The sequence below is a fragment of the Oratosquilla oratoria genome, chromosome 23, assembly GCF_046742065.1.
Source record: "Oratosquilla oratoria isolate Oo_2021 chromosome 23, ASM4674206v1, whole genome shotgun sequence".
In the NCBI taxonomy this organism is placed as follows: domain Eukaryota; kingdom Metazoa; phylum Arthropoda; class Malacostraca; order Stomatopoda; family Squillidae; genus Oratosquilla; species Oratosquilla oratoria.
In genome coordinates this window covers 13,651,799-13,670,489 of record NC_134799.1, presented here as the reverse complement: position 1 = coordinate 13,670,489, position 18,691 = coordinate 13,651,799, and the positions used below count along the sequence as shown (strand labels likewise).

General features: G+C 47.0%; 1 protein-coding gene across 3 annotated transcripts in view; it reads right to left on the bottom strand.

Moving 5' to 3' along the window:
• Positions 1 to 1,692: 1,692 nt before the first annotated feature.
• The window catches only part of RNF220 (ring finger protein 220), a 349,206-nt gene continuing 332,207 nt past the window's right edge, over positions 1,693 to 18,691 (bottom strand). For all 3 annotated transcript variants that reach the window (XM_076206722.1, XM_076206724.1, XM_076206723.1), the window contains exons 3-9: positions 15,250 to 15,626; positions 9,932 to 10,093; positions 9,342 to 9,474; positions 8,642 to 8,780; positions 6,707 to 7,043; positions 5,350 to 5,424; positions 1,693 to 2,226 (exon numbers count right to left, since the gene is read on the bottom strand). In XM_076206722.1, the coding sequence (XP_076062837.1) occupies positions 2,155 to 2,226; positions 5,350 to 5,424; positions 6,707 to 7,043; positions 8,642 to 8,780; positions 9,342 to 9,474; positions 9,932 to 10,093; positions 15,250 to 15,626 (1,295 nt within the window). In that variant the 3' untranslated portion in view covers positions 1,693 to 2,154. The remainder of the gene's footprint in view (positions 2,227 to 5,349; positions 5,425 to 6,706; positions 7,044 to 8,641; positions 8,781 to 9,341; positions 9,475 to 9,931; positions 10,094 to 15,249; positions 15,627 to 18,691) is intronic.

The following is an 18,691-nucleotide window of genomic DNA, read 5'->3' as shown; positions in this document are numbered from 1 at the left end:
ACGACGTCGTGCCGTGGACGGCGCACGGCGAAAAGTCGATACGTGTGAAACGAGCCGAAGCAGATCCTTCCCAAGACCTTCTCGGACTGCTCATGACTGTGGAAGCTTCCACCCTGGCCTCGATTTGGGCAGTCAGACTGCTCACCCGTGCCTTGGAGTTGCTCACTGCGGCTTCGATCACAGTACAAGACGTTTCGAAGCAGTGCTAGCACCCGCTACCAGGAGTATGAGGAAGAGGAGGGGAGTAATAGGAAAAAGAGGAGGAAGAGGAGGAAGGGGAGTAAGAAGAGAAGGCAGGGGAGGAAGGGGAGTAGTAGTAGTAGTAGTAGTAGTAGTAGTAGTAGTAGTAGTAGGAAGAGGAGGAAGGGGAGTAGTAAAAAGAGGAGGAGGAAGAGGAGTAGTAGGAGGAGGAAGAGGAGTAGTAGAAGGAGGAGGAAGAGGAGGAAGGGGAGTAGTAGGAGGAGGAAGAGGAGGAAGGGAAGTAGTAGGAGGAGAAGGAAGAGGAGGAAGGGGAGTAGTAGGAGGAGGAGGAAGGGGAGTAGTAGGAGGAGGAGGAAGAGGAGGAAGGGGAGTAGTAGGAGAAGGAGGAAGAGGAGGAAGGGGAGTAGTAGGAAGAAGAGGAGGAAAAGGAGGAAGAGGAGTAGTAGGAGGAGGAGGAAGAGGAGTAGTAGGAGGAGGAGGAAGAGGAGGAAGGGGAGTAGTAGGAAGAAAAGGAGGAAGAGGAGGAAGAGGAGGAAGGGGGAGTAAAAAAGAGGAGGAAGGAGAGTAGTAGGAAGAAGAGGAAGAGGAGGAAGGGGAGTAGTAGGAAGAAGAGGAAGAGGAGGAAGGGGAGTAGTAGGAAGAAGAGGAGGAAAAGGAGGAAGGGGGAGTAAAAAAGAGGAGGAAGGGGAGTAGTAGGAAGAAGAGAAGGAAGAGGAGGAAGGGGGAGAGTAGGAAGAGGATGAGGAGGAGCAGTGTTGGCACCTGCTAGCAGCAGTATGAGGAAGAGGAGGAAGGGGGGGGTAATAGGAAGAAGAAGAGGAGAAAGAGTAGTAGTAGTAGGAGAAAGAGAAGCAGTAGGAAGAGGAATAGTATGAAGAGGAGGAAGAGGAGTAGTAGTAGGAGGAAGAGGATGAGGAGGAGAAGTAGGAAGAGGAAGAGGAGGAAGGGGAGTAGTAGGAAGAGAAGTAGGAGGAAGTGGATGAGGGAGAGAAGAAGAGGAGGGAGAGAAATAAGAAGAGGAGGAGGTGGAGGAGGAGCGCAGTGCTACTAGGATGAAGAGGAAGAGGAGGAAGGGGGAGTAGTAGGAAGAGGAAGAGGATGAGAGGGAGAAGAGGAAGAGGAAGTGGAGGAGGAAGGAGAGGGATAAAGAAAAAGATGAAGAAGAAAACGGAAGAAGAAGAATGAGGAAAAAGAAAACGAAGAATAAAAATAAGAATAATAAGATGCAGAAGAAGAAGAAGAAGACGACAATGAAGAAGAAGAAGAAGACGACAATGAAGAAGAAGAAGAAGATTCAGAAGAAGAAAATGCAGAAGACGACGACGATGAAGAAAATGAAGATGCGGAAGAAGAAAATGCAGAAGAAGAAGAAGAAGAAGACGACGATGAAGAAAAAGAAGATGCAGAAGATTCGAAGAAGCGTTTCCAAAATGCACATGACCCCCCCGTTTCCCCCTTCCCTCTCCCCTCACCCCCCCCCAACCCCACAAGGCGAAGGGAAGCGGGGGGTACAAGGAAGCAAGGAAACGACGGCGGAGCACAGAAGAAGAATGAGCGTGAAGGATCCTTCTGGATGGACAAGAAGACCCCAAGAGGTCTCAGGTTCCCCACCCCCCAGAGGTGAGGAGTCCGGGGGTTAAGTCACAGCAGTACTGTAGATGTGGTCCTACGTCCCGCGTGAAACATACACACACACACACACACGCACAAAACAAAAAAAAAGGAGGGACTTCGAAGAACAGGTCGTGAGACACTGCGGGCGTAAAAGTGCAAATGGCGGCAGTCAGCAACTCAAAGTACACAGACAGACAGACAGACGAAACTGAGCTGGACAGAAGGGAAACGAAAGCGAGATGGACAGAGGCAGACGGGTGGTGGAGAAGCAAGGGTCACTGCCTGGAAGCTGACGTTCTGACGTTCTTGGCTGACGTTCCGACGTTCTTGGCTGACGAATCACAAGTAGATACGTCGTAGGTCCGAGGGCGAGACGATCACGTTGCACTGAGGGCACAGCTTCTTCGAACCCTGCGAGGAGAGGAGGGGGGCCGAGGAGGGGGGGGGGGAGGGGGGCCGAGGAGGGGGGGAGGGGGGCCGAGGAGGGGGGGGAGCGAGGAGAGGAGGGGGGGCGAGAAAAAGAGGAGCGAGGAGAGGAGGGACGAGGAGAATAGAGGGTGAGGAGAGGAAGGAGGGAGGGGGCATTGGAGGAGGGGCGAAGATGAGGGGCGAAGATTGGGGCGAGAAGAAGAGGAACGAGGAGAGAAGAAGAGGAGCGAGGAGAGAAGGAGCGAGGAAGGAGGGGCGAGAAGAGGAGCAAGGCAAGAAGGGTGAGGCAGGAGGGGCGAGGCAGGAGGGGCGAGGATAGGAGGAACGAAGAAGGAGGGGGCGATGAGAGGAGGTGCAAGGAGAAGAGGTAGCGAGAAGAGGGAGCGAGGAGAGGAGGGGCAGGAAAGGAGGGGGCGAGGCAGGAGGGGCGAGAAGAGGAAGGGCGAAGAGGGAGCGAAGAAAGGAGGGAGCGAGGGGAGGAGGGAGCGAGGAAGGGGGTTCAAGGAGGAAGACGAGAGGATTCGTAAGATAGGGAAGGACGGGGAAAGAAAGGAAGAAAAAAAAAAAGACTTTAATGACATTTCTCTGGCTAAAGCTCCCGTCACACACACACACACACGCACCTACGCGACTCGAATGAGTTCGTTTTTGCAGAAACGACTTCGGTTACAATATTTTATTTTTCGAATCTCCAAATGTCAAATCACCTTTGCGTCATATAACGAGAAGCTAAATAACGCACTAAGAGAAGTTAAATCTATGCGGATAATAGACACTTTGTTGAATTGTAGACTTAGGGAAATCTAGAATACTGTTAGCGAAGTCGTCTCCCAGATATTCGAATTCACAACATTTGAAGGGATTCGTGATAGCGTGACGGGGGCTATAGGAAGAAATAGAATACAAATATATGTAAACTCAACTTATAAAAAATTCTACATTTTTCAATCATAACCTCTTCCCTTCCACTTTTCTTTTTCAATCATTCCTGCCTCTCAGGTTCAAATCCCGCAGTCCTCTCCGATTCCCAGCAGTGATTGTTAGGCTCGTTTCACATGTATCGACTTTTCGTCGTGTGCCGTCCACGACACGACGTCGTGCTCTCAAATAAACATTGGTGTTTATGGACGTTTTCACATATAGGCGTGGTCGCTGAAAGCGTCCATAGACACTCATAGTTATTTGAGAGCACGGAGTTATGTCGTGGACGACGCACGGCGAAAAGTCGATACGTTTGAAACGAGCCAAAGCTGGCAATGTACAGTCACTAGCTAAAGTTCTGATCCACACTATAGTTCAATCTAATTACTATTATTTATTCTATTTTATTTTCTATTTTTGTCAAAAACGAGTTGTAGTTTCCTGACTAGAATTAAGCTTATTATGTAATTTTCTTAAATAAAAAAATATAATAATAATTGTCAGACAAAGAATTTGAATTTCGTATCATGCAAAACTCTGCTTGGGCCAAAACTGTTGCTTGTGACTGTATATTCTAAGATAATAAAATCAGGACATGTCAATTTCTTCAACAAGGCAACACTGTGTGTGTGGGGGCGGTAAGTATAAGGGGAGAGGGACGTGGGGAGATGTATGTTTTTTTTTGGGGGGAAAGGGGGGAGGTATGTTGGGGAAGGGGGAAGTATGTGGGGGTAAGGGGGGGTAAGTATGTGGGGGAAGGGGGGTTAAGTATGTGGGGGAAGGGGGGTTAAGTACGTGGGGGAAGGGGGATTAAGTATGTGGGGGGAAGGGGGAGGTATGTGAGGGAAGGGGGTATGTGGGGGGAAGGGGAAGTATGTGGAAGGGTGAAATGTGTGGGGGGAAGGGTATGTGGGGGAAGGGGGTATGTGGAGGGAAGGGGGTAGTATGTGAGGGAAAGGGGTAGTATGTTGGGGGAAGGGGGTAGTATGTTGGGGGAAGGGGGTAGTATGTTGGGGGAAGGGGGTAGTATGTTGGGGAAGGGGGTAGTATGTGGGGGGAAGTATGTAGGGGAAGAGGGAAGTATGTGGGGGAAGAGGGAAGTATGTGGGGGAAGGGGGAAGTATGTGGGGGAAGGGGGAAGTATGTGGGGGGAAGGGGGAAGTATGTGGGGGGAAGGGGGAAGTATGTGGGGGAAGGGGAAGTATGTGGGGGGAAGGGACAGTATGTGGAGGGACGGAGGTTTAAGTATGTGGGGGAAAGGGGGAAGTATGTGGGGAAAGGGGGGTTAAGGAAGTGGGGGGAAGGAGGAAGTATGTGGGGGGAAGGGGGTTTAAAGATGTGGGGAGAGGGGAGATGGGGAGATACTTTAAGAAATAATCGTACGATACCAATATTTTAACATTTCCGGTACAAGTTCCGATACTGCTCCGAACTTCCGATTCCTATTAATAAATTCGCTTTACTCAGAAGGTATTTTCTTCCCAAACCGACTGCAGGGCCCGAAAATAACCATAAATTAAGTGCTGTGCCTTGCTGCATTGCGTTTGACTCTGGGCAGTTGGCGGGATGCAGGTATGACCCGTCATCCATGAGAAGCCGAGATAAGAGGGGTGGAAGGGGTAGTGGGGGGGGGAGTGGAATGGGTGGGAATAGGTACGTGCCTCTGACTTGGCTACCTCCCTTATAAGGGGGAAAAAAGCTCTTGATACATAGAACAATCCTGTATCGGAATCGGAAGCTTACAGGAGTATCGGAACTCGTATCGGAATCGATCAAAAATGATGGTATCGTCCCATGACTAGTGTGTGTGTGTGTGTGTGTGTGTGTGTGTGTGTGTGTGTGTGTGTGTGTGTGTGTGTGTGTGTGTGTTTCACCATGGTCTTGGATCACGTGTTGGACTCGTGATTGTCAGCTATTTCCCTCCCGGAAGAGAGTTCAGAGCTCATATATGACCGACCTATGGGTAATGCTATGCCCTTACACGCACACACACACCCAAAACTCCCTGCCCACGAGAGTTGGAGTAATGACTCGCAGCGCAGCGATAGAGAAATCGTTTCAGCCCTGGGCGGGATTCGAACCCGGACCGCCGTAGTAGCAGCTGGGAACTCTAGCCACCGTGTGTGTGTGTGTGTGTGTGTGTGTGTGTGTGTGTGTGTGTTTGTGTGTGTGTTTGTGACTTACCAGTGCCTGTAGCCAACACGTTTCGCAGTGCACATGCCAACACGTCACGGCCACCAGAGGGTTCTCGTACTCGCTCTGGAAGGAAAGACAAAGAGAGACACAACGTTCAGTGGCGTCTGATGACAAGTACCTCACACAGTAGCTCCTCCTGGGATGTAAAAAAAAAAATAAGATAAAAAATAAATAAATAAATAAATAAAATAAAATAGAAAAAGTAAAATGAAATAATAAATAAATAAATGAGTAAACCCTAGGATTAAAAAAGAAAAAAATGCTCCTCATGGGATGATAATGAAAAAAATGCTCCTCATGGGATGATAATAAAAAAAAATTCCTGGGATGTGGATTACACACACACACACACACACAAAAAAAAAAAAAAAAAAACGAGGATAGAAAGAAAAAGAGGAGGATAAGACCACAAGAGACCATATGGCCTTGACGAGGAAGTCCCATGTCCATCACCCCTTGTCATTCCTATTGCATAAATCTAACTTCTCTTAAAACAGGATGCAGTGGGGGAAGAGGAGGTGGAAAATAAAGAGGAGGAAGAAAGAGGAGAGGGGGGTACCTCCTGTTCGAACTGACAAGATGGAGGATGGGGGCCGGGGGGGTGGGGGAGGGGGGGCTAAGCACAAAGACAAGGTGGTCAGCAGAACGCGTCTGGAGTAACATAATCACAAATATAATAATGATAACAATAATATGATATTTTTCCTTTGGCAGTCAACGTGCTTGTGGCCGACAGGGGGGAAGGGGGGAAGGAGGGGAGGGGGGAAGGAGGGGTCGGGGGGAAGGGGGGACCGGGGAAGGGGGGCCTTGTGGAGGCGGTTGTCTCCAAGATATATATATATATATATATATATATATATATATATATATATATATATTCTTTAACCATACCAGGGTTTTTAAAACCACAATATAACGTCTGCTGTGAAGCATTATATATATATATATATATATATATATATATATATATATATATATATATATATATATATATATATATGTATGTACAGACTGAATGAGTCCCAGTGAACAGATTTACATTTATCAACCACAATTCACTTTAATTCTAAGACATCAACGTCGAGGGGCTCGAGGAGGCATACATGCAGAAAGTGGTGCATGGTACAGCTATGGACTTAGAATTAAAGTGAATTGTGGCTGATACATACATATATATATATATATATATATATATATATATATATGTACATATATACATATTCACATATAAAGCATGGCGTTGATTACTATAAACGCATTGTGAACATCACCGAATAGTTAAAAGACTCATGAACGCTACCGGGACAATCATGCAGAAGCGATCACCCCCACCTACGCGGCCTACCTGGCATATGAGGCAGGTGAACTTCGGAACCGCTTTTCCCCTCTTCTCGAGGTCCTTCAGCCGCGCCCTCAGGGCCTGGATGATGGCGCCGCTGCTCATCCCCACCCCGCTGCTGGTGCCCTCGTCCTCCTCGTCGTCGTCATCGTCGTCGTCGTCGTCGTCTTCATTGTCGTCAACGATGTTCCTTCTTTCCTCGCTGCCTGAGGACCTTGCTGCCCTGCTGCTACCACCAACGTCACTACTTCCTCCTCCTCCTCCTCCTACTTCTCCACCTCCTCCTCCTCCTCCTACTCCTCCACCTCCTCCTCCTCCGTCTTCCTCCATACTGGTCTGGGAGCTGCGAAAGTAAAGAATGAGAGATGATGAGGTTCTGCTGGAAGAGTCTTTCCAGGCACTGGAATTCTTCGGGTCGGTGCCTGGATCACAACGCTGGCACCCAACAAGAACACTCCAAGACTCTGGTGCCATTTTGTGGGAATTTTTCCAAAAAAAATTTTTTTTTTTTTAAAGTTTAAACTGCTTACCATTATTTTTGTGTACAATTTGAAGAATTATACGTTGCAATGAACTTGTTTATCTATATAAAGATTTTTTTCTTTTTGTGTGGGAAAAAATGTGGAAATCCAGATTTCCTTGATTGAAAAAATCTCACTCATTTGTTGGAACTGGCACAGAGCACAGTAGCAAAACTGTTCCAAGATCTTGTGCTTTAGCTCCTGAAAACTATTAGGTGTTGCCTCCCCGTGAGGAATGAAAAAAATAAATAAATGAAAATAAATAAATAAATACAATAAAGAATAAAAAAATAAGAATAAAAATAATTAAATTAAATAAAAATCATAAATTTCATAAAAAATCATAAAGTTTTCCATATTAAACGTATGTTCCCCGTGAGGAATAAAAAAATAATAAATTTAATAAAAAAAATCAGTTTTCCGTATCAAACGTATGTTCTCCCTGAGCATGAATTCTGGAGTCTTTGTTTACAATTTAGATGTACACGCACCTCCACAGGGACGATAACAAAACTTTTAACGATTCCGATATGAGTTCCGATACTGCTCTGAACTTCCGATTCCGATACGAGCCCCGATACTGCTCCAAACTTCAGATTCCGATAAATGATCAATAAATGCATTTTCTTCATAAAGTACTTTTTTTCCCACACCAACTGCAAGGCCTGAAAATAACCATAATCATAATCATTGCTGGTAAAGGAATCTGACTCGTATCGGAATCGTAAATTTAGGGCAGTATCGGGACTCGTATCGGAATCGGAAATTTAGAATAGTATCGGAACTCGTATCGGAATCGTTAAAAACGTTGGTATCGTCCCATCACTATTCTACACTCAAGTCCTACTAATACTAACATTTCCTTACACTAGGGGAGTCTTGGGGTGAAATGCGAAGACGTCAGACCTATGACGTATGTTGTACCTCGACGAAAACATACCACGTTGGGTGACGTGGCAACGACAAAAGCTCATTCTTTGACACGGACATCTAAAGCTTCAGTCACACCAAGCTTACGACCTGTTTCCGACCACCACCTTCGACGGTGGCACCTTTGTTTCTCTTATGGTTAACGCCAAGTGGCTATTTCACATTCATCTTCATGACAGGGGAGATTCATTCCAATTGCATTGTCTTGAATTATTTTTCATAAACAGAGGAACAGCACAAATCAACCTGGTCGCCGGTGGTCGAAAACAGGTCGTAAGCTTGGTGTGACCTTAGGTACAGCTACCAGAGATCTGACGCCGCCGCATTTGACCCCACATCCGCCCCGTCTCACGCCCAGCCTGCCCCCGAAGAACAGGCGGGGTTGACGCCCACGCCACTCACGAAGAACGGGCGGGGTTGCGGCAGCAGCAGCAGAGAACCACCTTGGCGTCCTCCGTCGGGGGACCGGAGGTAGTCCCGCCGTCCTTACCTGGCGCCGGACTCGACGACGCTGGCCAGGTGTTGCAGAGAGTACTGCGCCGGCCCGAAGGTGTCCGCTGTGTCGTCTTCGTCCACGCACACTTCCTCGTTCTCATCCGTTTCGCTCCGTCGGACCCGAACTCCGAGGACTACGCGTCACAGGATGGACAGGGAGAGGGACAAACGGGAGGCAAGATTGAGCACCACAGCTTCGCTGGATGGCTGGCTGGGTTATAACGTCACATCTAGTCTAAATATACATAATCTTTCAATGAAAACTATATGTGTGTGTGTGTGTGTGTGTGTGTGATTCACCATGGTCTTGAATCAAGTGTTGGACTCGTGATCGACAGCTACTACCCTCCCGGAAGAGAGCTCAGAGTTCATATATGACCGATCTATGGGTAATGCTGTGACCTTATACACACACACCCAACTCCCCGGACACGAGAGTTGGAGTAACGACCCGGAGCGCAGCGATAGAGGAATGATTTCAGCACTGGGCGGGATTCGAACCCGGACCGCCGTAGTGGCACCCGGGAAATCTACCACTGCGCCACGAGTCTTGTGTGTGTGTGTGTGTGTGTGTGTGTGTGTGTGTGTGTGTGTGTGTGTGTGCGCGCGTTTGTGTGTGTTTAAAGTGTATATACGCATGTATTCAAGCGTGCGCCCAAATGGCCGCATTTTGCTTGTACTACAAAACCACCTACCATTGAGTTGCCCTTGGGCCTGCAACAGCGACGTGGCACGAATTCGAGTCTGACCACACCATTCGTATTCCTCAAAGGGCCCTTCGCCCTCAACGTCAACCTCCTCCTCTTCCTCGTCCTCGCCTGAAGTTTGCTGAGACCCAAAGAAAAGGTAAAAATTACACGACGGTGGCTCCAGGCAAAGTCTGTTGATACCAAGTCAGCTCACTCTGCCTCCACAACGCACAGAGATCGAGCAATCAGATCTATGACGACATCTGGCCTTGGTTATACTCCTTGCCATGCCTTTAATGCATGATTGTCTCAATGGCGTCACAATTCGTCTACTCATTATGCTTGTTTCTTCCTTCATATATTTATTATTCATTCCAAGTGACGTCACACAAGCTACAACTCCCTGTGCGTCAGCCGACTTGGTATTAAAAGACTGACTGCGAGGACGAAGATATTCCAGTGGGCTACGATAGAAGATCGCAAAGACAGGAGACATAAATTTTGGATAAATAACCACATATTCTCATATATGTACATACATAGAGAAAGGAGAGAGAGTTGGGGAGAGAGATCTGGAGAGAGACCTGGACACTCACCGAGGCCAAACATTGGTTGACGTGGGCTGTGAGCTCCTCCTGCGAGGACGCAGCTACGCGCTCATTACAGACTGGGCACGTGGCTTCCTCACTGCGGCCGGAGCCGCCACGCTTCTTGGCGCGGAGTCTTCCGCGGCGATTTGCGCGGATCCTCTGGTACGTCTGGGGAGGCGAAAAGACAGAGTATCGCACATACATTAATTATTACTGAAATGGTCGGGCACATGTCTAAGTCTACAGAGTAGATTCATGGAGTCCACGTGACGTCACGCGTCCCTCAGACATCGAGTAATTTACATGTCCGTGTCGAAGTATCACCACTGAAAGTACAGCTGCGGTATGTGCGCGGTTCAAACCACTAGTGTGAACAGGGGCTAAAATATCACTGGAAGAGGGGAAAGTGCTTTGAGAATGGATAAGAGCCCATGTGGTACCATTTTCTATAGGAGGAACCAACCAGGAATCCCTGAATCAGACAGCTCTCCTTGATCAATACGGCAGCTAAATTGTGTTGAGAGATTTGAGAAAAATTATTGAACTAAATGAGGGTGAGCATCTTGACAGATAACAAGTTAGAGAGAGAGAGAGAGAGAGAGAGAGAGAGAGAGAATGTTGTGCGCCTCCAGTTTATTGAGATTTTCTTCATGGGCGAGAAGTGCTACAGGAAAGAGAGGGTTGAGTGGAGCGTGTGAGACCATAAGGCCTACACTATGCAGTTCCATGTCTCTTACCACCTGTCATCCCAATCCATAAAGTTATCTCATCTTCTATAAAAACAATCAATTGTTTCAGCGCTCACTACTATATGGTTACTAAGTTTATTCCATTCCTTAACTACTCTGTTGGTAAACCAGTTCTTGCCTATTTCCTTCTTAAAGTAAAGTTGGGTATATTTGGATCTCGGAAGATAAGTATGCATGTGTGTGCATGTGTGTACATGTGTGTGCATGCATGCTTGTCGGGTGTACATACCAAATGCAAGCCACATGAATATGATGAAGAGACGGGGGGAAAATGTTACACGGTACTTCGATTTTTTTTTTCCAATGCAGAAACGAGCTTTACACTTGGATCTTGCGAAGGACTTCAGGAAATTTTATTCAGCAATATTAACTCAGGACCTTCAGTCACACACACACACACACACACACACACACACACACACATATATATATATATATATATATATATATATATATATATATAAGCACACACACGCACTTCTTTATGAATTCTTACTAATGCGGAAGGAAATAAAACATATGACCAAAAATGAACCTACTCGTAGATCAGTAAAATAAATCAGATAAAAAAATATACATATATAGTTAATAGATACTTATAGTCGACTTGTAAATCTCAATCGATTTTCGAGATTTTTCCTGGTACTACCATTGCAAGCCACCTGCGTCATACTTAAAGATATCATCATCATCATCATCATCACCATCATCATCAACGCTTCCCAAGTTAGCTGAGCCATCACAAGGACATAAATTACGACCAGGTGTGGTGTGAGCATCACTATCGATACTTAATAGAAAACTTTATAATGATGATTGCAAGATTCACAAAAAGAGCACACGACCGATCAGCCTACCCCCAAAGAAAAAATACTATAACTACTACTACTACAACTACTAATACTACTATTACCACTACCACTACTACTACCAATACTACTACTATTGCTACCAACTACTACTATTACTTCTACTACCACCACTACCACTACTACTACAAATAGTACTACTACTACTACCAATATTACTACTACTAATAATACTACTACCGAAACTACTACTATTACTTCTACTGCCACCACTATCACCACCACTACTACTAATAGCACTACTACTACTACCAGTACTACTACTATTACTACTATTACTGCATGATAGAAACTGCTTCACTACCGCACCTAGTACCTACCTACCTACCTGCCTGCGAGCTTTGTCATTTCTTTCATTGGGCACTGAAAACATAAAAGTCCATTGAAAACGCATATTTCGCCGCTGCTAACGAAGCACAACATTATCGGGGCGTTTGATGGGCGGCGGGGGTTTTAGAGGCTCGGGGGTGTCGTTATTTTGAATATAAACCGACATGACGTAGTCTAACGGTCCTAACCGAACTGTGGCGCGTCTCTTTAATCTCCCTTCTGATTGGTTCTCGGTTTTGTTTACGAGTTACGTCACGAGCTGGATACACGATACGCATCAACTCGGTATAAGGTGAGGAGGTTACTACGCCAGGAGGCGCTGAGTGGCTGCGGCCGAAGCCGTCACCTTTGCCCCATGTGCTTGGACTGTTGGGGGTAGACTCTGTCCATAATGTATACAAAAGATAAGGAGACACCGTCGCCTGATTTTGTACCTTAGGCCAATGTCACACTGTCCGGCGCAGCCGTTCCGGCTTGCTGTTGGCGACAGCAAACTCTCCTCCCTTATTAGGAGTCATTTGACTCGAATCAGAGCTGGGCGCGTTCCTAGATGCGTTCCACTTTAGTTAGGCCGCGGTTAGAGCTTCCAAACTATTAATGCAATATAGGTGCCGGTATAGCATGTGGCCTGTCTTTTGGATGTGGCCTACGACATTTGTCTTTGGCATAGTATGTGACCTACAGGACTTTTATTTCTGTACGAACCTGTTTCTTAAGCTTTGATATTTTTTGAACGCTAGCCGCGGCCAAACTAAAGTGGAACGCACCGAGGAACGCGCCCAGCTCTGCTCAAAAGTGTATGAGAGTGTCTGAACCAGGGGAGGGGAAATGGTGGTCGTTATATCATGTTCTGGCTTCTGTCGCCAGGTGATTTTATTACGTTAATTAAATTTGCAAACGTCATCTGACCGCGTCCGGCGCCGCCGCATAGTGTGACAACGAGACATTCCAGTGACTTCTGTACGTTAGTGTGTACTGGACCTCCACCGAAGACAGATGCAAGGCAGTCCAAAGGCCGTTACGCGGGACTTCGCATCTTAGCATACGCGAGGCTAATGGCGTATCACACTAGGCTATTTTTCCTCCGACTGTTGGAGCAGATTTGCAGCATTTCTGGGAAGGAATCCGTTATGCTGGAGGAAAACAAATTTCCTCCAGCAGATCAAAAAGCTTGCTAGAGTGATTTTACGGTGGAAAGGGTTCTGGATTAATCGGAGGTTGGAGGAAAAACAGCCCAATGTGATGACCCTTTAACTCAGAAGGGTACAATGGGATACCGACCTACGAAGGCACTGCCATCAGTACAACACCGAACCATGTTTTCCCAATATACGACAGAGAAAATGTATGACATACAAATATGTGAACAAACAAATAAATGGACGAATAAAAAAATGTTGAATAAATATAAATGAATAAAAAGCAAATATCAAAGTCGAGCTTGGCCCAGCTCAAACGATGCCTGCTGGAGATGCTTTTCGCCATTGGCGCCACTCCTGTTGTGCTCCCCCCCCCCCTATGATCCTCTACCCCAGATCTCCACCCTCAACCTCAAGAGCGCCTCCGCAAAGACAGTCATTGAGTATACTTGAGTATCCGCTGGCATTCGTCCTTTTAATCTGGCTTCTGTCACGCGATTTCATTCATCTCCTTGGCATATCGACCAACCCCATTCTAAGTTATCTGCTGAAGAGGATCACAGATAGTGATCGAAATATACGGATCTTTTTACTTTCGCCTATTCTTCTCCGAGAGTGGGTCATTAGTATATTATCATAAGAGACTTGGTAACCGCATTGCTGATAACTGTCCAGGATGCAACACTTCACCCCATGCTATATAACACATTATGGAAGACTGCGTTGTACATAGTTATACACGTTAACAATACAACATACAGTCTATATAATGGATTTGTGAGAAAAACCCAGATCAAACCACTAGTGTAACCTGGGCCTCAAAAATCACTGGAAGAAGGGAAAAGTGCTTTGGGAATGAATAAGGACCCATGTGGTACCATTTTCTATAGGAGGAACCAACCAGGAATCCGTGATTTAGACAGCTCTCCCTCACCAATTCGCCAGCTAAATTGTGTTGAGAGATTTGAGAAAAAATGATTGAACTAAATATACACTCTATATAAGGGATTTGCGAGAAAACCCAGTTCCAGCAGTGACGTTCCTCAGGGATACGGAACTGCTCGGCCAGACACTCTAGGGAACAACAACAACAACCCAATTTACATCGCAAGACATTCTTGCCTTTACTCTGGCTACCGCCAGGGTATTTCATTCGTCTTCGTTGTACCTCCTTTCCCTTTGTCAAGGCTTTGACATTTATCAATTTTTTTTTTTCAGATTACGGTAAATCTGTATACACAACTACTTAATATATATGATATCCATTGATACCTAAATAAACATGAGATCTAATAACCAGGATACATCAAGGTAGAAACCATCGAATGATCATATTTAATAAAGTCCCACAGAATCCAAGTACCGCATGTAATGATATTACCTGAGCCAATCTATTTGTATAATTAATGAAAATTTAAGGCTATTAACGAACAAATTATCCATTTAATCACTCTTTCCATCCACATCTTTTCACCGTTTTTCAGGTTCGTCCTTATTTTTTCACCTTTGATGTAAAAAAAAAATTACGCCAGTTTCTTTCTTAATACTGAACGATGGTTGAGAACAGACCCGAAGAACGTGGCAACAATGGCTGGAAAGCGCTGGAAAGGGGAGATGGAGGTACTGGAAGGATTCCAGCAGGGGACTGGAAGGAACTGGCGAATGGAAGGGCTGGATCGAGGCGAGGAGCTCTTCGAAGTTGTGCCTCGACATCGACTTCCGAAGGACTACCGAGATGGTGTCTTGGGAGTCTGGGGTTAAGGGTTATGGGGAATTCTATAGTTACCTCGGGATGTGCTGAGGTGGTTTAGGGTTCCTGAAGAAGGAAGGAAGGGAGGGAAGGTGGAGAGAGAGAGAGAGAGAGAGAGAGAGAGAGAGAGAGAGAGAGAGAGAGAGAGAGAGAATGAGAGAGAGAGAGAGGGAGGGAGGGAGGGAGAGAGATAGGGAGGGAGAGAAAGTGAGAGGGAGAGAGGGAGAGAGAGAGGGAGAGGGAGAGATAGGAAGAGGGAGGGAGAGAGAGGGGGAGAGAGAGAGGGAGAGAGAAAGAGATAGATACAATATTATAACTATGGATGAAATGGTACCTTGAAGTTAGGGTCAGATAGGTGTATGAGAGGAAGGAAGAGAACGAGATAGAGAGATACAGTATAACCACTAACTGTGGATGAAAGGGTACCTTGAAGTTAGGGTCAGTTACGTGTATGGGGATGGGGAAAGGAAACTAAAACGCCTCTTACCTCCCATCCTTTGTCACTCGGCTTGCTCGTCGACGACCTGGACGACGGGGTGGCGGCGGTGCTCGAAGGGCGGCTCCCGAGGGCACCGACACTTCCGCTGCTACTGCAACTGCTGCTGGAGGTGGCCGGCTCATCCAGGCTCCTACTACCTGCTGGAGTCGCCCCGGCCGATGCGTTCGAGGACGAGGAGGACGAGGAGGACGAGGAGGAGGACGTGGACGAGGATGGTGAGGGCGTGATGCGTTGCGAGAGTGGGCGCGCGTTGGGGAGTCGCGCCAGCTTGTCCAGTTCGTGTGTGAGGTGGTGCTCGACCTCCCCCGACCGGAGGGTGATGCCGCACACGGGACACATCGTCTCTCCGCCCCGGGACTTCTTCCCTGGAAAGAAACAAGAGACTCGGGTCAAGACTCTCGAAGGGTTCCCTTCCGCCAGGCGACGTCAGTCGGTCCGGGGGAGATCCCGTTCCGAGCTTCTGCGGGGAATTACAAGACCCTTTGACGGGGCACATCGTCTCTCCGCCCCGGGACTTCTTCCCTGGAAGGAAAGAAAACAAGACACACGTCGTCTTCTGGAAGGGTTCTCTTCGGCAGACAACGCAAGGCCCAGTGACTAAAAGAGATTACACGTTTTGAGAATTCCTTCGTCTTAGGCATACACAAATATGTACGTGCGCGCACCCTCTTACACACACACACACACACACACACACACACACACACACACACACACAGCTATTCCTTAGCTGTTTTTTAATGCTTATAACAACACCTTTTCACTGTCATAGTTTTATAATGTTATAATCTTGTAGGATGTATATTTTCAGCAGTAATGCTGCTATACCCAATAAACCGTATATTACTATTATTATTAATACACACACACACACACACACACACACACACACACACACACACACACGACTAGATGACGCAGTGGTTATAGAGTTCCCGGCCGCCACTACAGCGGTCCGAGTTCGAATCCCATCCAGGGATGAAATAATTTCAGTATCGCTGAGCTGCGAGTCGTTACTCCAACTCTCGTGGGCGCGGAGTTGGGTGTATGTGTGCGTGTAAGGTCACAGCATTACCCATAGATCAGTCATACACGAGCTCTGAGCTCTCTTCCGGGAGGGAAATAGCCGTCGATCACGAGTCCAACACGTAATACAAGACCATGGTGAATCACACACACACACACACACACACACACATTCCTGTGGTGACTACGGAGCACAGACGTGGTAATATTCACTATGTACTATGTACTACAGTATGTACTACTGTATGTACTCACGGCGGTGACAAAGGGTGAGGTTGCTGGAATCACGGTTTGGTAAGACAAGTAACACAAGATAAACATAAACGGTGTTGCCTGGTATGGTGATAATGTGGTGGCTGTGTGGTGATAGTGACAATCACCAGCGCTTCTATCCTTGAGAGACCATGTAGCGCGAGTGTTGGAGTCACAGGGGAGTTACAGAACCGATTTAAGGAGTAAACGAAGGAGAGCACAAGTTAAAAAGTGATCACCGTTTTCTTTGTGTGGAGATGAGTTAAAAAGTTATCACCGCTTTCTTTGAGTGGAGAAAAGACTCTAATTGTAAGAGAATGCCGCGTGCCTCTGCTCCATAGGGGTGTCACTGAAGTACAGATTACATAAATCCATGTTGGTGTTCGCTGTTGGGTTAGGTTAAGTTAGGTTAGGTTTGGGAGGTTCAGAATGGAGGAGGTGGTAGCGTTTGTGGTTGTGGTGGTTGTGGTGGTTGTAGTGGTGGTTGTGGTGATCATTGTGGTGGTAACTGTGATGGTGGTGATTGTGGTTGTGGTGGTGATTGTGATTTTGGTGGTGGCTGTGATGGTGACTGTGTCTGTGATGATGATTGTGTTTGTGGTGATTGTGGTTGTGATGATTGTGTTGGTGGTTATAGTGCTTGTGGTGATTAGGGTTGTGGTCATGACTGTGGTTGTGGTGATGATTGTGGTTGTGGTGACCGTGGTGATTGTGGTGCTTGCTTTCGCTGTCACCACCAGAGGCAGAGTCTGGTGACAGAGTCTGGGCTCCTATTAACCCTTTAAACTCCGATGACAAGATTCTTGTCATTTGGTCAAATAAAATAAAAAATCATAAAACACCAAAATGTTTGATCAAACACCAGAAAAATATGACGTCAATCCTCGCTTCGCTCGCAGCGAAGCGAGGACTGACGTCATATTTTTCTGGTGTTTGATCAAACATTTTGGTGTTTTATGATTTTTTGTTTTATTTGACCAAATGACAAGACATCTTGTCATCGGAGTTTAATGGGTTAAGCTAAACCAATTGGATCCCTCGATCGTCTCAGACTCAAGAAAATCTACAAAGCGCGTTACGGTTCCGACGAAGTACATGTCACCAATAAAGTAGTCAACGAATGAAATAGACTTAGTAACCATGTAGTGAGGGCTGAAACTATCGGTTGTTTTAAGAAAAGGTTAGACAACTTTATGGATGGGGATGACAGGTGGTCATGGACATGGAACTGCCTAGTGTAGGCCTTACGGTCTCTTGCAGTCTCCTTCGCTCTTAAGTTCTAAAGTAACGTCACCAACTCCTTACATACCGAGTGGCACTTTTCCTTTCTTTCAGGCTGCCGTCAGGCGATTTTATTCGTGTCCGTGGCGAAGGCATCCAAACGGTCAATCCATGATCTCAACTCGAAAGCTTCCATCCCGAGGGTCAATTCTATTTCAACTCTGATTGGCGCCAAACTATTCCATCCATCTTCTTGGCGCCCCAGATCCTCACCCGGAAGCCAAGGCGGAATTGTCCATCTAAGTCTTCGGGTCTCACCCCTGGCGCCGCCCCTGTACGTGCACTTAAACCACGCGAATCTGCGGCATACAAGCACCGTGCACTTCCCCGTCCGTGCACACACGCCACAGCCTCCCTGCTTGCGGCTGCGGCCACGGTGCCATAAGGCGCCGCCGCCCCCCCACCAGGGAGCTGGTTCAACAGAGTAATTGCGCCTGCGCGGCCGACACAACAAACGGTGCTTGGATTGGCCACGGAGGGCAACAGTGGGGCTCCCGCTGAGCGCCGACACGGCGAATGAGGTGTGAAGACGCCACGACCCGCCACGCTGTAATTGGCTCTCCGACACGACGGGACTCGAGTCGGGACCGCCACCACGGCCCGCCCGCCGACAACAATAGACGAGCCGCGCAGGGGGCAACGCCGGGCAGCGGGGAACCTCGCCTCTGCGTACACAGTCACCTTCACCTTCTGCAGCACCTTTACCACCTCATTCTGACCTTCAATACTCACCTCACGGTTCCTCAACCCACCCCCCCGGACCCTAACAATCTCTTGACCTTTTGTGTCCTGACCTTTAAGGTTATGTTTATACATGAGACCTTTAACACCTTCAGGTTTTTCAAATAATAGTTTAAGAATGGAGAAGGCT